This window comes from Trichechus manatus, unplaced genomic scaffold (assembly GCF_000243295.1).
Source record: "Trichechus manatus latirostris isolate Lorelei unplaced genomic scaffold, TriManLat1.0 scaffold00245, whole genome shotgun sequence".
In the NCBI taxonomy this organism is placed as follows: domain Eukaryota; kingdom Metazoa; phylum Chordata; class Mammalia; order Sirenia; family Trichechidae; genus Trichechus; species Trichechus manatus.
The window spans coordinates 704,877-726,147 of record NW_004444181.1 but is presented as its reverse complement, the minus strand read 5'-3'; the positions used below and the strand labels follow the sequence as shown (position 1 = coordinate 726,147).

At 38.0% G+C, this 21,271-nt stretch overlaps 1 protein-coding gene across 13 annotated transcripts in view; it reads left to right on the top strand.

The window, feature by feature from the left end:
• DYRK1A (dual specificity tyrosine phosphorylation regulated kinase 1A) overlaps window positions 1–17,159 on the top strand; it is a 147,582-nt gene extending 130,423 nt beyond the window's left edge. For all 13 annotated transcript variants that reach the window (XM_023724440.1, XM_023724438.1, XM_023724439.1 and 10 more), the window contains 4 exons: window positions 1,444–1,584; window positions 8,686–8,992; window positions 9,450–9,574; window positions 13,817–17,159. In XM_023724440.1, the coding sequence (XP_023580208.1) occupies window positions 1,444–1,584; window positions 8,686–8,992; window positions 9,450–9,574; window positions 13,817–14,437 (1,194 nt within the window). In that variant the 3' untranslated portion in view covers window positions 14,438–17,159. The remainder of the gene's footprint in view (window positions 1–1,443; window positions 1,585–8,685; window positions 8,993–9,449; window positions 9,575–13,816) is intronic.
• Window positions 17,160–21,271: the final 4,112 nt, after the last annotated feature.

Here is a 21,271-nt window from a genome sequence, read left to right as displayed (position 1 = left end):
AGGTGGTGAGGGAGAGAAGAGCGGGGGGTGGGTAGAGAGGCAGTGAGGCAGAGGCCATGCTCCCATTGAGTCAGGGGAATCTGGCTCTCATGTGTTTGAAAACTATTCACTTGTGGGGTTTTTGTTTTGTTTTGTTTGTTTTTTAAAGAAAAGTTGACCCATTGCTGATCTTGATTAGTCTATTCACTTGTAAATGAGAAAAGAAAAACCAAAGAAATTAAATGACTTGTACTGGATTTTACTGCTATTAATAGGTAGTGTCAGAAACTTGTCTCTTCCTCGTTTTGATTCACTTCACCTACAGTGAGTGAGTTACTATTTGGCGGCATCTGCCATTGTATTTGTTTGTTTTTGCTTAAATATAAATAATATTGCCCCAGAGTATTTTTCTTGGTCTTAAGCAATATTAAAATGACCTGAAACTTCCAGTGGCTTCCTGTGTCACTCATTGTACAAACCACATCCTTTGAGTAGCGCTCAAATCCCTAGTCACTCTGGCCCCTGTTCTCTGGGACCTCGGACCTTGTCCCCTACTCTTCTCCTTCCTTCTCCCACCCAGCACACAACCTTGTCTACTGTCCTTAGGAAACGCCAGGCACAGGCGCATCACACACAGGCCTGTACCAAGGTCTTTGTGCGATTGGTCTCTCTTGTGCCTGAAATGCTCTTTCCCTCACTGCTTTTAGGTCTTTTTTCTAATGTTACCTTCTGAAGAAACCTTTCATGATTATCTGTTTAAAGTTGTCATACCCCTTCTCACTCCCCAAACAAAAAAAAAAAAAACCAACTGCCCCATAGAGTTTCCAAGGAGCCACCTGGTGGATTCAAACTGCCAACCTTTTGGTTAGTAGCCATAGCTCTTAACCACTGCACCAACAGGGGTTCCTCTCACTCCCCATCCCCTTTTAATTTTCTCAATAGAAATCATCTTTTGATATAATATGTTTAATGTGTTTGTTATTGATCTGTTCCCACAATTATATACACTTCTTTTTGGCAGGCATTTTTTATGTCTTTTTGTTTGCTGCTATATTATACTGCTGAGCATGGTTTCAAGTATATAGTAGGCAATAGTATTTGTTTCATGAATGAGGAAATGAATCTAGTTTTTTAAAAAAAAATTTATTAGATCTAGACTTTATTAAACCTGTAGAATTTTTAGTAATGGTTATTTAACTAAAACACTCCAAAAACTAAAACTTTAAAACTTCCTACCATCCTTCTTTTTCTCCATAGTATTCTGACTTAACTGTAGATTCAGGTATTTCTTTGTTAATTGTCTGCCTTCCTCTCTGTGGAAGGAGGGAGCTCAGTGCCTGGCACATGCTAGATGCTTAATTTATTTATGAATGAATGAATGAGTAAGTGAATGAATTAATAAATGAATGGACTGAAGGAGACTGTACACTAGAAGTTACAGATTTTTTTTTTTAATATATACAGGTAGATCAGATGAATAAAATAGTGGAAGTTCTGGGTATTCCTCCTGCTCATATTCTTGACCAAGCACCAAAAGCAAGAAAGTTCTTTGAGAAGTTGCCGGATGGCACTTGGAACTTAAAGAAGACCAAAGATGGAAAACGGGTAAAATAGGGATCCGTTTTTTTAATCCTTTTTTATTTCTTTCACTGGAGCTATCTTTTTATAGTTCATTTTGTATTTACTTGAAATCAGTGTTACAGTTAACAATACTGTTGATAACTTAGGTACATATTTTGTTTAAAAGTTGAATGATAGTTTGACCTGAATTATTTGTACGGACCAGTGTTTGCTTAATGACTAGGGTTCCTTTTAAGACTTCATTTTGAAAACCACCTTTTTTTTTTGGAGGCTGCTGATCAAATCACCATGTCTTGCATCAGTAGTAGAATCAATAAATTTGACCTTTGTTTCTCCCAGCTTGAGCATATAGTGAAGCCACAGTTCACAATACTGCAGCTGTGAACAGAAGTTATGATTGCAGTCAATGGCTTTTTTTTTTTTTTTTTAAAGTTGATGGACTATGGGAGAAGAGGATTATTGCTAAAGAAATTTGTGATTAAGATTATTTTAAAGGATATGAACTGACTAAGTGGTCCTTTGATAGATTTCAGATTCCTAGTTCATTGACCTGATAGCAATCATTTTGTATCTCCAAAATTTTTAAAAGTAAAATTCTTAAAACATTAGGTTTGTTTTAGTAATTTTCTTTTTTCTGAGTACTTTTTTCAGATACTGAGATAATGTCAATTTAATAGGATAAATGATGGTAATTTTGCATCTTGGCTTGTATTTTTATATGTCTATAATCATATTTTTATAATCCAGTCTGATCTTAGTATAAAATGAATATAACATATAGATACGTGACTGCATGTGATATATGTACACGTTACCTTGTGACTTGTAGTTTTGAGATTTTACTTTTGCTCCGGTGGTTGTTTTGCCCATGCTTTTTAGTGATGCTGCCACCAGGTGTCATTTTCAAGGAACTGAAGATGATAGTGGTTTGCTTTAATTCACCTCCACATAGCTGTGGACTCAACTTTGAATATCAAATAATTTACTTTAAAACATTTAAAAATATATATATGTAATTGCATCTTTCACAACTGATTTGTAACTTTTAGTCCATTCTGCCTTTTTCTCTAAATTTTCAGCTGCTGCATTATGCCCACTTCCCATGAGGAAGATGGAAACTACCAAGCAAACATCCTGAGTCCCTCTTTAACCTTTGTCCATGTAACTTGTCAATCATGACCCCTTTTCCTACTGAACCAAAACATGGCCTGCGTATCCTCCTTAGCTCATCAACATTCAAGACAACCACTACCATTTGATTTGAACTTGCATAAAGGATATGAGACTTCCTTTATATTCTCTCTCTCTGTGCAATAGAAGTTGCCACTTTTCCTGTTGGAATTTTTTTTCCTTGTTTTTAAAATTTTTGCTCCTGCCTTTCCATCCCCCTAAATAAAACTACCTCCCCCCATCCCAAAATCTGTCTTCTGAAACCACAGTTAAGCAACTGTTATTATCTTGGTGGGGGGCACTTTAGAAATGAGTGATAAACCTTTTCCCTTTTTAAATTGAAAGTGAGTATCTTAATCTACATTTAATACATAGTAATTAACTTTAGATTTTATGAGATTTCCCTTAGCGACATTTAGCAATTAAGAATCATAATTTTTAAAAGTATAAAATAACTGTTTCCCTCTAATAAAAGTAGATATTACAATAAAAAATCCATAGTCAAATAGTCATATTATGAAGGATACACTAAGGCTTTTTAACCGTAGGTATAAAAATGTGCACACACCATCACTGATTTTATTGTTACTTTTAGTGCTTCATTTTTTATTTTAAGAACTTATTTTAAAGTTTTCCAGTAATATTATCTATAGCTACAATAAATGTTTTTCTTTGGCTAAGAAGGAAGATGAAGAATTGAGACTATAAATGATGCTGTTTTGTTGAGGTATAGTTTACACACAATAAAATGGATAGATCTTAAGTGTCCAGTTCAGCTTTAACCTTTATATACAATGATGTATCCACGACCTAAAACAAGATAGAATATTTCCACCACCCCAAAAGTTACTTTTTTTGTTTGTTTCTGTAAGGTTGTCTACTTAAACAGTCATGCCCTCTGCAAATGAAGACCTTTCTAGTTTTCTCTTCCTACCTGTACACCTTTTATTCCTTTTTCTTGGTTTATTATACTGACTGGGATCTCCATCTGTTGAATAGTGATAGAGCAGACATCTCGCCTTGTTCCCAATCTAATGGTAAAAGTATTCAATCATTCAACATTAAGTGTGACTTTAGTTGTACTTTTTTTTTTTTTTTTTTGGTAGATTTCCTTTTTCAGGTTGAAAAAGAGTACTTTTCTATTTCTAGTTTTTTGAGAGTTTTTTCAAAAATCAGGAATGGGCTTTGAATGTTGTCTGTCACACTTTTCCTGCATCTACAGAGATGATCATGTGATTTTTCACGTTAATGTGGTGAAGTACATTAATTGATTTTTGGAATGTTTAACTTACGATAAACCAAACTTGGCCAGAATATACTATCCTTCTTATATATTGCTGGGTTTGATTTGCTGCTCTGTTGGTAAGGAGTTTTGTTTCTGTGCTAATAATGGATAATTGCCTAAAATTTTCTTGTAATATTTATTAGATTTGGATCTCAGGATTAGGTTGGCTTCATAAAACTGTTGGGAACTATTCTTTATTAATACTTTGGAAAAATTGGCATTATTTCTTTAGTAAACGTTTAACATAATTCATCAGTGAAACAAAAAGCATCATGGCCTGGGGTGTTCTTTGTTAGAAGTTTATTAATTGTGACTTGTATTTTTGATAAATACAGGGTGATTTAGGTTTTCTTTTTGAGTCAATTTTGGTAAATTGTGTATTTCAAGAAATCGGTCCTTTTCATCTAAGTTGTTAAATTTGTTGGCATAAAATTATCCATAGTATCTTGTTATTATCTTTTTAATTTCTGGAGGATCTGTAGGGATAGTTTTTCTTTTATTCTTGATATCGGTCATTTGTGTTTTCTCTCTTCTGCATGATTAGTCTTGCTAGAGATTTATCACTTATTAATTTTTTCAAACAATCAAATTTGTCTTTGTTGATCCCCCCCATTCTTTGTCTAGTTTCTATTTAGTCGATTTTTGTTTTTTATTATTTTCTTTATTTCTAATTACTTTGGCTTGAATGTGCCCTGTTTTTTTTAGCTTCCACCTAGGTCATTGATTTTAAATCTTTCTTATAAAAGCATCTAATGGATAAATTTTTCTCTAAGCGCTGCTTTAGCTGCATCCTGCAACTTACATGTTATGTGTTACGTTTCAGTTAATCATTTTGAAAACCGTTTTAAATTTCTCTTGTGATTTCTTCCTTAACCCATGACTATTTCGAATTCTGTTACATAATTTCAAAATATTTGAGGATTTTTTATTGTTATTGATTTCTAATTTGGTAGCACTGTGGTCAGAAATGGAGCCCTGGTGGAGTAGTGGTTAAGCGGCTGGCTGCTAACCAAAAGGTCGGCACTTAGAATCCACCAAATGCTTCTTGGAAACCCTGTGGGGCAGTTCTCTTCTGTTCTGTAGGGTCACTATAGGTTGAAATTGACTTGATGACATTGGGTTTGGTTTGGTTTTAGGCATGGTAAAAAAAAAAAAAACAAAATCTATTATTTTACTCCTTTAAAATTCATTGAGACTATTTTACAGCCTAGTATGTACTCTCTCTTGGTAAATGTTCCATATGCATTTGAAAAGAATCAGTATTTTGTATTTGTTTGGTGTGGTGGTCTGTAAACATCAATATAAGTCATTTTATGTTTTTCTTCACATCTTCTGTATTCTTACCTTGTGTGTGTGTGAGTGAGGGCACACATGTGTATGTTCTTTCAATAACTAAGAGAGAAGTGTTAATCTTTAATGATAATTTTGGATTTACCTAAATTTCCTTTAGTTGCTTTATGCTTTTTGAAGCTCTGTTAATAGCTGTGTCCACATTTGGGAATTGTTATGACTTCTTGATAAATTGACCCTTTTATCATCATGAAATATTCGTCTTTATCTCTAATAATACTTTTGTCTTTATGTCTACGTTGTCTGATATTACTATAGCCATATCAGCTTTCTTATTCTTAGTATTTCCATGGTATTATTTTTTTCTACCCTTTTTCTTTAAACCTGTCCATATCTTTATATTTGAAGTATGACTTTTATATATATTGAACATACCCTTGGGCTGTATTTTTTAATCCAGTCGGATAATCTTTTACAATGAGTATTTAGCCTGTTTAATTATTCAGAGGGTTGGTTTTAAGACTTGTCTTATATGTGTTCTCTGTTCCTTCATTTCTGCCTGTTTTTGGGTTAATCTCATACTCTTAGTATTTCATCTCCTCTGTTGACTTTTAAGCCATTTCTGTTCCTGTGTGTGTAATTTTTATTTGTTTCTTTTATGATACGCATCTTTGACTTACCAGTTTACCTTCAAATAATATTATATCACATGATAAACAATGTAATAACCGTATAGTTCTGTTTAACCCCTTCCATCTTTTGTGTTCTTGTCATGTATTACTTCTACGTATGTTAAAACCCCACAGCACATTATTGGCTGTTTAAATTAAAAAAACAGACCTTTAAAGAAATTTTAAAAACACATAAAAATTGTAATAAAAAAGATCTTTTATATTTACCCATACATTTGCCGTTTTTGTTGTTTCATTCCTTTCTGGGTTTCCTGGCTTCCATCTGGTATTTGCCTTGAGCCCGAAGAACTTCCTTTAACTTTTTCTTTTATAGTGAATGGTGTCTGTTGATGAATTCTCCCAAGTGTTCATTTATCTGCAAATGTCTTTATTTTACCTTCATTTTTGGAATTTATTTTTGGTGGATATAGAATTCTGAGTGAACACTATTTTTTTCTTTCAGAAAAAGAAAACAGATGTTGTGACATTGTTTTTTGGCTTTCGTTATTTCTGATAGGAAGTCATTGGCCATTCTTACCACTGCTTCTCTGCGTGGAATGTGTCTCCCTCTAACTCCTAGCTGAGAGCAGTATTTTTATGTCTAATTTTCAGCAGTTTGATTGAACCAAAACTGTTTATGTCCCTAAATATGGCTTTCTTTGGTATTTTTTCTGTTTGGGGGTTCTCTAAATAGAGGTATGCTAGAGTGCTCAATATTATACCAGAGGGCTCTGGTTTATTTATTCTGTTTACTTTTTGTGTCTGAGTTTGGATAATATCAGTTGCCCTGTCTTCTAGTTCACTGATTTTTTTTTTTCCTTCTGAGTCCAGTCTGCTGTTAAAACCATTAAATGGATTTGTCATTTCTGATCATTTTTTTTTTTTAATTCTCGCATTTCTATTTGTCCTTTAAAAAAGTTTTATCCACCTTTTAAACTGGATTCTTTAACCTGTTTATCATAGTTACTTTAAAATGTTGGTTAATTTCAACATCTGGGCCATCCAGGGACTGTTTTTATGTGGATCTTCTTTTTAACTATTTTTTTCTCTTGATTATGGGCCTCTTTTCTTTTTTCTTTTTTGCTTCTTCTTGTGTCTGTAATTGTTTAACGTATGCCAGACTTGCTGTATTTAAGAACAGTAAAGATGTAAGTCAGTCATACGTCCCCTCAGAAAGATGGATACCTTTTCCTCTGTCAGGTCACCAGTGTGGGGCCGAGCCAGTCTCCTTTGTAGTTTTAGGGGATCTGGGCTTTGTTTGTCTGTATGACTTAGGATCGATTTACCACTGGCTTCATATGTTTTGAAGGCAAAATCAGGACTTGCCCTTAAGCAGCTCTTGTGTTCTGAGCACCGGATGGGAGACTCCAGAAGTCTCTATGTGTATTACTGCCCGGCCAGCAGTCTCACTGCCAACTTTGCCCCCACCAGGAGATCTTTCCCCATTGCTGCTCTGCCCCCAACCTTGCAGTCAGTCACAGCTCTTTGTGCCCTGGGGGAACCCCTCTTGGCTCTCATCCCTGGTCCTGTCCAGGGCCTCCCCTCACTGGCCAACTGGGAGTTTGTTCAGAGTTGGTCAGGTTTCTCCTTACCACATCTCTGGTATGCTTGTTCCTGCTCTCTCTTCTCTCCTAGCAAAGGTGTTTCATTATCTAGAATTAGTTGATTCTGGCTTCTTTGAGTCCTCGGTTTTTTCTGATAGGTTTTTAAAAAGCAATGATTTTGTAGTTTACCTGGCTTGTTCTCACTTTTAGAGTGGGAGCAGTGTTCTCTTGCAAATTTCTGTGTTGTAACTAGAAGCAAAAGTCTAAAGATGTTTGAATAAATTCAGAATTCTTAGGGATCTTAAGAGTCCTTGGGTAGCACCAATGGTTAAATGTTTGACTGCTGACTGAAAGGTTGGTGGTTTGCGTCCACCCAAAGGTGTCTCGGAAGACAGGCCTGGCAGTCTGCTTCCGAAAGGTCGCTGCTTTGAAAAATCTGTGGAGCAGTTCTACTCTGCACGCATGGGGTCGTCATGAGTCAGAATTGATTCGACGGAAACTACCAACAACAGCTTAAGGGTTATACTATTATCTATAAAAATACTTTTCTAAAAACATCTCAACACACGTTAAAGTAAAATATTAAATACATTAGAGGGAAGCATAAATGATTTGGTTTTAATTTCTTTAAATATGAACAGGTGGTGATTCTTTACATGGATGTACTCCCCTGGGGCAGTCACCGCAGCTGTAGGAGCCAGTGCTCCTGAAGGAAGTGTACTCGCGTTCTCCACGCGTTAGGGCAGGAGAGAGGGTCAGGACCACTGGGCTGGGGCAGGCTCGGCACACCGCCTAGTGCCTCTGTAAAGGGCCAGAGAGTGCATGTCCTAGGCTTTGCGGGCCTCCATTGCGTATTCTTCTTTGTTTTTTGCAACCCTTTAAAAATGTAAAAACCATTTTTAGCTAGGCCTATACAAAACCAGACTCTGAGCTAGACCATAGTTTTCTGCTCCCTGGGCTAGATGATCTTTAAAGTCGTCTTTGCTCTCAAAATTATGTTCAGAATAGTAATGTGTGAAAATACGGAAGGTCTAACTCTAAGCTGTTCCTTTTAGTAAAGGCCTCAACAAATAGTATGTTAAAATATCTGTGAAGTTAAATTATGTAGGTTTTTACTTATTCCATCAAATTTAAAGAAAACCTTTTTCTCTTTCTTCTCCTGTAGGAGTACAAACCACCAGGAACCCGTAAACTCCATAATATCCTTGGAGTAGAAACAGGAGGACCTGGTGGGCGCCGTGCTGGGGAATCGGGTCATACTGTAGCTGACTACTTGAAGTTCAAAGACCTCATATTAAGGATGCTTGATTATGACCCCAAAACACGAATCCAACCGTACTATGCCCTGCAGCACAGTTTTTTCAAGAAAACAGCTGATGAAGGTACAAATACAAGTAATAGTGTATCCACAAGTCCGGCAATGGAGCAGTCACAGTCTTCAGGCACCACCTCTAGTACATCGTCAAGCTCAGGTCTGTTCTTTATGCTAGACTTAGACTTCGAAATGTTTTGTATTTTTTTGCAAAATGGGGTTATTTTAAAGTGTTGGTAAAATTTGTTAATTGGGTGGGGAGGAATGGTTTTACTTAATCTCTTCTTTGTATTAGTAATAAATTCATCTACCCTAAAGCGCCAGTACTTAAATTACGTAATAAATTCTGCTTGCTGGTTGAAAACACACTATTTATTTAAAACATTCTTAAAATTGTTTTTAAGTGGAACTGCTTTGTCCACATGCTGATGTTTTCCCTTAGCTTAACCAAGCTTGATTGTAATTGTATTTTAGTTCAGTGGTTGATGAGAAAGAACTTCGTTTTAGCTAGAAAATCTTACAATTTTGTGATAGGTTGTCAATTTTAATAATGCGGTACTGGAGCATGAACTTGAACAAAATAAACTCACAAGTTGTGCTGTGTTGTGATATTTAAGGTGGATCATCGGGGACGAGCAACAGTGGGAGAGCGCGGTCGGACCCGACGCACCAGCACCGGCACAGTGGGGGGCACTTCACGGCCGCTGTCCAGGCCATGGACTGTGAGACGCACAGCCCCCAGGTCAGCATTCACACTGCGGCCACTCACGGCTCCCGCCCTGGGGCTTGGCAGCATTGCCCTTCTAGTCATAAGTCATTTACTCTAAAAGTTCATAGCTTCCTTATTTATGAGGAAATGTAACTTACTTGTAATTAAAGGAGCACGTCCTTCCAGTTTCTGCCTCCTTGTTTAGCAATAGCTAACATTTATTGGGTGCATACCAGCTATTGTTCCACGTTTTTCCTGTGTTATCTCATTTGCCACAACAGCATTTTGAGCTTCACACTGGTTTGAGCCTCATTTTACAGTGGGAACTGAGACTTCACGGGTTAAGTAACTTTCCCTGGGTCACGATCTCGATTACTATGCTATACTAAGTAATATATCATATATTACAGGTATATATATACCATATGTATACCTGAAATATATAATATATATATAATACAAAAGATCCCATGATCTTTTAGCACTCATTATCTGGGATTCTGAAATAGTGTATGACTTGATTTTTACCCCTGTGTTTTTTTGCACTTGCTTTTTTAAGCCTGTTAAAGAAGAAGATCTAATTAAGTAATTTTTTTAAAATTGGGATGAAGCAGGTGGTGGTGGTAAAAGTATTTAAATCCTTTTTGTAAGGTAGTAAGTTAGTCTATACTGAGAAGTGCGTTATGGTATTTTAAGGTAAGAAGTCAGTGTATTATTTGGTGGGTGAAATAAAAGTGAAAGTTGTTAGTATCATCCTCATTCTTGTGACTGGGGCTGCTGAATGTGACTGGACAAAGTCACACACATGGTCACATTGTTACCACTATTAATTGGTGTTTACCTACCTCCACTGGGCAGTCTTAAACAAGTCTTCTGCACTTCTTAAATTTTTTGACTTCCTTCTCTGTGTTCACTCTCTCTTTGCTTTGTAAGGAAAGTAGTCTTTAATTTTTTATCATAGACTATACAGTCCTACCTACCTGTGCAATTGTCTGTGTCTCTTTCTCCCTCTTTTCATGAGAAGCCATGTTTCTTCCCACCCGAGGCCAAGCCCACCTGGTGCCCTCCCGTCTCCTCCTGCTCCTCCACCAGGCTTCGCTCCTGGTCCCTCCTCTAGCTCCGCTCAGCCTCTCCTTGGTGCTGGCTCACTGCTCTTATCAGCATTTCACCATTCTCAGGTCTCTCCCATCTTAAACAAAACCTTTCCCTGGCCCCATGTCTTCCTTACCCTGTATTTCTGCCACCTGTGGTCTCTATTCATTTCTTTACCTTTTAAAAACTCATTAGCCTGCTCCAGTTAGGGTCCTGCTTCCAGCTCCACGGCCACTGTCACCAGGGAGCTCTCTTCTCTGTTGATGAGTCCAGTGGATGCTCTAATTGCTTGCCTTTCTTCATCCCTTGACAACATTTGACAGTGTTGACTTCTCCCCACTTTTTCAAACACTCCTTCTGGTTTGACAGGATGCTCCCTTCATTCCCCATCCCTGTGGCCTCTACTTGGCTGTCTCTCTTTCTGGATTCTCTTCTTCCATCCACGACTTAAACACTGGTGTTCCTGGGGCCTGGCCCTGGGGCCTGTCTCTTCTCACTTTCCCCTCTACCTGGATGATCTCACCCACTCTTACCAGTGATTTCAGTTACCATCTTTATGTCAGTCATTCCTGCATCTTTATTTCTGGCCTAGACTTCACTCCTGAGCCCACAGTCTTTATTCTCCTATTGTTTACTATAAACATCACTTTGAAAGTTTCACCAGCCGGAATTGCAAATGCGTCACGTAAACTGATGTCATCATTTTCACCTTCACCCCAGCTCCTCCAGTGTTAGCTGGTTTGTAAATGGCCCGCATGCACCATTTGCTCCAGTCATAAACCTGGAATGTAGGGGCTTATCCTTTGCTCCTTTCCCTCACCCCCCACACTGAATGAAAGTTAAATGATGTGGATTGTGAATAATGTTTTTATTCTCTCTACCTCATTTCTCGCCTATTGCTGCCACCATCTCCAGCCTATCTTACTGGTCTTCGAGCATTCCATTCACCCATCAACTCCAGTCCCTTCTCTAGAGCTGAGTGATCTTTCAGAAGAGCAATCTGATCTTGCTGTTTTTCCTACTTTAAGCCAACTTTTGGCTTTCCCTTGTACTTAAAGTAAAATTTAGGCTCCTTACCACGATCTAAGTGATTGCCGTGATCTGGCCTCTACCAGGCCATTTTTCCTCCCTTCACTAGCTCTGATCTTACTGGATTTTTTTTATTTTTTATTTTTTTTCCATTTTTTGAAACACACCATGTTCTCTCCCACTCTTCTCACATTTACTGTGCTCTCAGCCTGGGATACTCTTTCTCCCTCTCTTTGCTTTGGTAATTACTATGTATGCTTCAGGTTTTCACTTAAATATCACTACTCCTTCCTTGCTTCCTCCCTCCCTCCCTTCCAAATATATTAAATATTGCAAAGATAGAAAAGTACTAAGAATAACTTAAGACACCTGTTTACTTCCTACCCATATTTAATCAAAGTTATTTTGCCTTATTTGCTTCAGATTCTTTTTTATTATTTAATTTTTGAATAGGTAATACATTTACATGGTTAAAAAATAAGTATAAAAGGAGATTCAGTGAGAAATCTTCTGTGTCCTCTCGCCAACCAATTTTTAAATTATTAGCGTATCCTTTCTTAGATATTTTATGCACATACAAACAAATACAAATCTATATTCTGCTCCCAACCTTTGTACACAGATAGTAGGATACCATGCACACGTATTTAACATATAACTATATTTTGGAGATCTTTCTGTATCAGTATATAGAGAGCTTTTTTTACTATTGTGAAAATAATGCTGTGTGTATATCATTCTAATATGTGTAATTTATCAGTGATATAGAAACTTGCTGGGTTAAACAGTAATACGATTTTTAATTTTGATAAAACTCCAGAGAGTTTTATCAATTTACCCTCTCACCAGTAGAGTTTGGAGAACCAGTCAGTGTGATCAACCTTTGGACCTTTGCCAGTAGATGAAATGAAAAAAAATGGTATTCTGGTTTTATTTTGTTTATTATTATGCATGAATTTGAGTAGTTTCATATTTTAAATAAGAACCTTTAGGATTTTGTTTTTTGAGAACTCTGTATTTTTCTACGGGGCTGTTTTCAGTAGTATTTTTAATTAAATTTTGGTTTTGACACCATCTTCATTGATTAGATATTTAGTATATGAGGCATTTGGATGATCTTGGCCAGGTAGAGGATAGAAGGAATGGCAGATATGCAGCTCATTGTATGGATTTTGGATTACAGTGGATCCTCATTATTCATGGATTATGTATTTGTGAATGTGCCTACTCACTAAAGTTATTTGTAACCCCAAAACCAATACTCACTGCACTTTTGGGGTCATTCACAGACATGTACATGCACAGAGCAGCAGTTTGAGTTGCTCCAATGGCCTGTTTCCGGCTGATTCAAAATTCACTTAATTCAGTATTTGTTGGGACTTTATAGAATAACTACTATGAATAACAAGAATCACCTGTATTTGTTTTTGTACGTGTAATGAGAAGTCATTAAAGGATTTTAAAGAGGGAGAGAGGATTTATATTTTAGAAAGATCATTCTTTGACTCTTCTGGAGAATGGGTTGGAGATGGGCAAGGGTGGGAGCAGGGAGTTTGTTTAGGAAGCTGTTGTATTACTCTTGGCAAGAGATGTCAGTGGCCTAGATTGGAGTGACGTGGTGGAGATGGAGAGAAGGGGCCATTTGGAATACACACGATGAAAGTAGACTCTGCAGGGCTTTGCTTAGGGATCGGATGGAGGGATTGTTGAGCAGCTAGATGTATGTGGTTGTTGTGGGCCGTCGAGTCAATTCCGACTCATAGCAAGCCTATAGTAGTGCTTTCATTGAAACAGGAAGGGTAGAGAGAGGAGGGCTTTTCGTGGGGAAAGTGAAGACTTCCTTTTGGATCCGTTAAAAATACTTACATGGCCCTTTATAGAAAAAGTTTGCCAACTCCGAGCATAATAGCACTCCCAAGGAAAGGAAGTGGCTAATGAAATATATGAGCCCATTTATGGATGTAATTTACTAAAAACTGAAGTTTTCATAGTAACATTTTTTTATTCTTGAACATAATTGGAATCTTGCACTAACACATTAAATGTTTCAAAACTCTTTCTCCCTAATTAATATAAATGCTAGTGTTAATAGACTTTGAAGATAAAAGCATGGAAACAGTGCTGAATAAATTCTGTTAAAATCTGTTCTTACAGGTGCGTCAGCAATTTCCGGCTCCTCTTGGTTGGTCAGGCACCGAAGCTCCTACACAAGTCACTGTTGAAACTCATCCTGTTCAAGAAACAACGTTTCATGTAGCTCCTCAACAGAATGCATTGCATCATCACCATGGAAATAGTTCCCATCACCATCACCATCACCACCACCACCACCACCACCATGGACAACAAGCCTTGGGTAACCGGACCAGGCCAAGGGTCTACAACTCTCCAACGAATAGCTCCTCTACCCAGGATTCTATGGAGGTTGGCCACAGTCACCACTCCATGACATCCCTGTCTTCCTCAACTACTTCTTCCTCTACATCTTCCTCCTCTACTGGTAATCAAGGCAATCAGGCCTACCAGAATCGCCCAGTGGCTGCTAATACCTTGGACTTTGGACAGAATGGAGCTATGGACGTTAATTTAACCGTCTACTCCAATCCCCGCCAAGAGACTGGCATAGCTGGACATCCAACATACCAATTTTCTGCTAATACAGGTCCTGCACATTACATGACTGAAGGACATCTGACAATGAGACAAGGAATTGATAGAGAAGAGTCTCCTATGACAGGAGTTTGTGTTCAACAAAGTCCTGTAGCTAGCTCGTGACTAAATTGAAACTTGAGTTTGTTTCTTGTGTGTTTTTATAGAAGTGGTGTTTTTTTCCAAAAACAAAGTGCAAAGCTGCTTGAATCAGAAGGAGATTAACACACTGAACCGCTACAAGAGGGCAGAGCTGACCCTTTCTTTTTTTTTTAAACTTGAAAAGATTGCAGAGGGACAATGAAGTTTTTTAAAGAGCCATGTCCAAACCCATCTTCATGGAGAGCTCAGAGGTAGCACCTCTCCTTTTGCCTCACCTGTTTTAACTTGCCACATCCCAGTCATAGTGGGTTTTTTTGTCTTTCTATTCAACAAAAGTTAATGGTCAGATGTTGGTCTTGGTCATTTGCCAACTAATTTTAAAATAAAAAGGCACTGCACATAATTTGCATCAAGGGCCCCGTAAGGGTGTTTTTTCCCCTTTTTTGTTTCTCCTTTCCCTGTTTTTGTTTTGTTTTGTTTTGGGTGGGGGTGGGCAGTTTGGGTTTTTAAGTCCTCTAAACACGCTTGGGCACGGAAATGCAGTACTGTAGGGAAGAGGGACCTCCAGCTTACACAAACATCATCTTCAGCTGTACGAAAGGGACGGTTGTGTTGAAGTTTGTAAGGCACAGTAAGCATGCTAAGTGGCGGGGATCAGAACTCTCCTGTCTGAACCTACTGAGGAGCAAAGCAGCAATTACGTGGGATTCTGTGGGCCTCCTGTTTTTCGAGGCCGCAGGGAGATATAGTAATGGAACATGACTGGTCTCCTAACCAAGGTGCACTGAGAAGCAATCAACGGGTCAGTCATGGCCAGTCCTGGGGAGGTCTGAGTGGTGGTCTTTGGGATAACCTTTGGCCTTATGGATTTGGACTCTAAATTAGAAGAGCCTGCCATTTCAGATGCAATCACTTTTGGACATGCTTTTGCAGACAGTCCTTAATGCTGAAAACACAGAGAATGGGTAATTCAAGAGGCCTTTCTTTTAAAATAGACTTTTGTGACCCACTAATTGTAAGGTATTGCAAGGTCACTTTGCGTGTGTCATAAAGTTGACTTCCTTATTGGTTGAAGGTCACAGAAGTAGTGGTTTGCTTTGATGAAAATAGCTACAGCTGTGTCCCTTCCTGCTTTTTACTTTTTCTTTTGCTTTTTCTCGGCACGTGGTATCTCCACCATTTCTTCTGCACAAAGATGTCTTCTGTTCATCCTGAACATTTTTAAAAAAATGCAGAATTTTATGTGACTGCTTTTTTGCCTCACAATTATGCTGTGAATTTTACAAAAATTTATTTTCTTTTTTGATAATTTATTGTACCAAAGCTGTTTTTATAGCACATAGATGTCTGTAACCAATAATGTAGCAGTTCTGCACTTTGACACAAGGTGTAACTAGACCATTTTTAAATGTCAGTTGAAAATTATGGCTGTACTATTGCTTAAACAAAACTGGAACTGTTGTTGAATCCATAGCCAATACATTTACAGCAATCTGTGTACTGAACATAATAGATTGACATCTAACTCAAGATTACAACATCTGTTAAACATTATAAATGTGTTCAGGCTTCCGAAGGGAAAGGGACACTGGATCCAGAAGCTGTGGAACCAGCAGTTGATCCTTGTATTCCTGATTAACCTACTTGTAAACTTGAAAGCAAGACCTTGATTGCACAAACAGGTCCCGAATATGAGCACGAGTAAAGCCGAACTCTCACGCACGACCTGAAGGTAACAGGCTGGTATTTAACAGGTGCCTAGTTTTGAGATTATGCTGCCTTAATGTAACACAGTCTGGCAGTTGCTAAATTTGTGTTCCCATTTTTAAATTGACCAATTTTAGGGAGTTATACTTTTGAGTGGTTGAATTGGGAGAATGGAGAGAAGTAATTTTACCTGTCCAGGATCAAAAGAAGCCTAGAAAAGCAGCAGTTATCTACCTCTGCCAATAAACCCTGTTCAGAACAACTCAGCAGAACACCACATTACTTTTTACTGGTCAATTCCATGTGGCTGACAAGGTCCAGTTTTTCTGAACAAAAGAAGGTTTTTATATGTAACCAGTGACAAAAAGAAAGGCTTAAAACTATGTAAATGTGAATGGAAACTTGGAAATATCCGTTTTCATAAACCACAGAATTTTTTGTTGTTAATCAGGAAATCCATATTTATTTTGTAATTAAATGTCAAGCCTGTGGATGATTTTTGAACTTGGTGGTTCATAAAGGTTTACAGTAAATAAAAGGATATCATTTTGAGTATAGCAATATCAAAAGGAATTCAGTAGTTACTGCTGTTGAGGAATATAAGGTTCAGATATTATATGGGTCAGGTCATTTTTTTCTGTGCTGGTTGCCACATCTTAGTAAGCACCAAAAACAAAAGCAGTTTTTAAACCGATATTTACATAAAGAAAATCATACATACAATCCACTGCTTCTGCATACTGTGTTATGTTACAGTCCAGTTTTGTGTGCTTTACTACACAGTTTGGTTACAGGACTTCTGTGCATTGTAAACATAAACAGCATGGAAAAGGTTAAATACCTGTGTTCAGATTGTAAGATCTAGTCCGGACTTGCTGTGTATATTGTAACGTTAAATGAAAAAAGAACCCCCCTTTGTATTATAGTCATGCGGTCTTATGTATGATAAACAGTTGAATAATTTGTCCTCAGAGTCTTTACTATGCTTTTTTAAAATTAAGAAAAATGTAAACATAGTTAAAAATATCTTCCTATGCAATTAACCTGGTCCAGGTAATGGTCTGGTAGGTATACTGAGTAAAAGTGTAGTCTGATGTGTAAGAGAGGAAATATTAGCTACATCCACATAGGCTTCCAAAATCTCGGAAAGTAAAAATTGGAGGTTTAACAGCATTTTGATTTTTAAAATGGAATGATTATTTATATACCATATTCCCACCATTTCTCATTCAGAGTGCTCACATTTTAGTTTGTAGTGTTTAGAATGAAAGTGGAGGTTAGATGATTTTTCTCTAATAGGCTTTGACCTGCTTGGAAGCAAGACAGTATACAAATATTATTGTTCCTCCCTCTCCAAATCCTAGTATGGGGACATTTCAGGGACTGTCTTATAGAAGTTCTAGAATTCCTGCCACAGTGAGTTTCTAACCTAAAGTCTTCTGGTTTTATAAATTAACCTGCAGAAGTATATATTAAGTTGACTTTTGGAGATAAGAAACTTACTTAGTTAAATGTGATTTTTGTAAAATTCAGATTGGCTAGATAAATCTGAATTTACTACATGTAAGAAAAAACTTTAATTTTTTCTTAGGGTATGAGAATTTTAACTTAGGTAAGTGACATATTTTGTGATATTGGACTAAAGAAAACTGAGGCTTATTTTTATTTCATGAATATTAGAACTTTATGTAAGAAATCATCAAGGCTGCGAAAATTACTTAAGGCTCCCAGAATGACCATCACGTTTGCCACTGTACCCTCTTTTCCAGCTCCTCTGTTGTTAAACTTAGTGATACATTCTTACAATAAGGAAATGCAGAAACAGAAAATACACATAAAGACAAGATAGCAAATGTTAAATTTCTTCTAGGCCAGTTCCCCAATTCCTTTTGACTTGCCTTTCTTTTGTTAGCCTCCAGGATACAAGTTCAGAACTCATTTTTATATGCATGTTTATAGTGGTGACCATACATAGTAGACCAGATGGTTTATTCCAGACACAGGCCTTGGTCATAGTGCCATATGTGAAAAAGTTTGAAAATTTAAAGGGTTGCGGGGAGGAGGGGAATGTGCCCAGCTTTGGTATACTGAGACTGTACAGGCAAGTCCCCGGATTACAAAAAAAGTTCTGTTCTTAAATCTGTCTTTAAGTGGAATTTGTACGTAAGTTGAAACAGTTATGTATGGTTCGTATATAAAGTCAATCAAATATTTGTCTTAGTATATAGTGTATCTATGTATAAAAAACATTAAAGAAACACTTCCAGATACACTAAAACATCTAAAATAATATAGTACTAATAATGTTTTCACGTGTGTTGCAAATTGGCACCTGTTTGTTATTATGAACCATCATATGTACCTTGAATTTTTAATATAATAGGCTTTATGGGGGTTGACCCATAACTACGTATGTAAGTCGAACGCTTGTAACCGAACGCTTGTAACCGAGGACTGCCTGTACTCAGGTTTTGTAAAATTCCACCTGGGGTGTGTCTACTGGCCAGGCACTAGAAAGCAGGGCTTCAGACTGCTTCTTTCAGGTTAAAACCCTTGAATTTGGATTTCTAACAAGTTCCCAGGAAGTTTTTAGATAAGAGTCACCTGAAGATCTTGTTAAAATGTTAATTCTGATTAATTATATCTGGGGTGGAAGTGTGAGTTCTCAGCAGGGAACTTGTTAGAAATCCAAATTCTCAGCAAGGGGCATGAACCAGAACAAACGGGTTCAAAGCCCTGCTAGAAAGCCTTTGGAATCAGGAAGAATTTAGAGCAGATGTTATTTTCTTAACCATGTATCTCCTTACTTAGACTTGTTTCCTAGAAGGATAACATACATCAAGTCACTTGGTGCAAAGAACAGGAAACCTTTAAGAAAACAGCTTTATTCTTTATCACTTCCTCTAACGGCATAGCTGTACTCTACATGGGTCCACTAAGAGCTGTCCTGCGAATGCCAATTGGGTTTTCACCCTGTGTTAGTCATTTCCACATGTGCTTAAAGCATTAGTTTTTTGATGGCAGACTCGTTGAGTAAGGTAGGTGGTCTGTTGGTTTGCGCGCTTGTCTTTCTCCTCAGCAGTATGCATAGTCAAGGGCCCAGATGTCACCTGCTCTCAGTGAGAGGCCGTAAAGAACCAGGCAGTTCTTGTAACATAAAATAATACGATTCACCGTAAGACAGCACAATTGTTTACTTTTTCTAATTTCTTAAGTAGTCTTCAAAGACAAGATATTTCTCCACCTGAACACTGACTGCACGCATACAGTTAACAACTTGGTACCTATAACCCCACAGGCTGCTTTTCTATGTGCAGCTTCTTTACCTGAAAACACTCTCCCCTGTAGCTCCCTCCCCCGCTTAGAGTGTGCCCCTCTGCAAAGTGAGAAGTGGGGGGTGAATTTCAGATTCAGGGAGGCAAGAATTCTCTGCATTCCCCAGCAGAATGTATGGATGCTGCTTCAGACAGGAATCCTTGAACTCACTTCCTTTTGCTTTCACAATTAGCATTGTTTAGTCTCAACTGGGTTCTGAAGGAGCAGAGGACCAGGTTAGGCGTCGCGTTGGCCAATAAATTGATTTTAAAATTTGGGTCAAGAAAGATGGTAGCCAAACTCCTGGTGGAGGATAGGGGAAATAGAGCAAATAAATGCAGCTCATTTATACTGGAAGATAATGCCGGTAGGGGATGCATCAGTGAGCGGACTGACCACACATTCTCATATCTAGAAAAATATTCAAAGGGTTTTCAGGTTGCAACATGTAGAAAGGCCACATAGGTATTACATTTTGTCTGTTTGAAAGACCATAGTTTATCTGATTATCTTTCCAATTAAATTTTTTTGAATTGCTACCTTTGGGATTTTTTTGGTTTTTATTTTATTCTTGTAAATTTCCTCCCAGTATTTACTCATTAATTGCCCCAGAGTACTTCAGGAGGAGGGTAGAGCCAGCGCCATGGGAGAAAGTGGCAGGTAGTGGGGTGGGAGGTAGATCTTCACTGGGGCAGGCTGAGAAGCTGGCCTAGCAGGTGTGGCTGGTGCATGGATCATTAACACGCAAGAGGTGGGAGAGCTGAGCCTGACCGAGGTCAGCCACAGAGAAAAGCTTACCTCAGCAGAATATGCTAAATTGGTCAAGGTAGAGCTGGATGGTGAATCATCTTTGACTCACTGTTGCAGAGAAACGCTGCATAGAAGTCCAATAGTAGGGTGGGGTGAGAATGGGGCTTGGTCGTTCCCTTTGAAACTACAAGTACTTCTCGTGGTATAAAATGGTTCTGCTTTTAAAGATCTAAGGAGCCCTGTTGGTGCAGTGGTTAAGCACTTGGCTACTAACTTAAAGGTCAGCGGTTTGAACCCCCCAGCTGCTCCACAGGAGAAAGATAACGGCAGTCGGCTTCCATAAAGATTTATAGCCTTGGAAACCTCTGGGACAGTTGTAGTCTGTCCTGTAGGGTCATTATGAGTTGGAATTAACTAGACGGCAATGGGTTTTAAAGATCTAAAGCACAATACAGTGAAATAGTGACCTGAACGAGGAAATCTGCTTTTGTATACACCGTAGACCAGCCCTAGTCACTGGAGAGGTGAGGGCATGTGGAGTGATGTGATCCAGTGCTGGGTGAAGTCAGGCAACTTCAGCTTCCACTCACTGCTTTCATGTCCAGGGAATGAGTAAGCACATTTCCTCAAAAGGGTTGTTTTGATATACCTGTGATCTTACCAAACTGCTAAATGGTACTCGCCAATTTAAAACAGCAGCTTTTAGCCCTGCTGCACATCAGACTCACCTGGAGAGCTTCGTAAAACGGCGGGTTCCCCCTCCTAGAATTTTTAATTCAGAGACTGGGGGTGGGGCCTGGCCACGTATTTTTTAAAAAGCTTTACAGGTGATTCTGAATCTGCAGCGAGGGAAGACTCAGGACAAGGAGGTGTGTGTGTGGATCCAACATTGGGATCCTGAGTTACAGAGCTTTTAAAATCTAGGTTTATTATTCAAGTATATATATATGTGTGTGTATATATACACACACATATAAAGTAAAATAATAAAATTCATAAGACATACTGCATTATAAAATGTTACAAACAAGCCCGCTCCCCCAAGGCAGAAATTACCAGATGTAAATATATAAAACTTAAGACAAT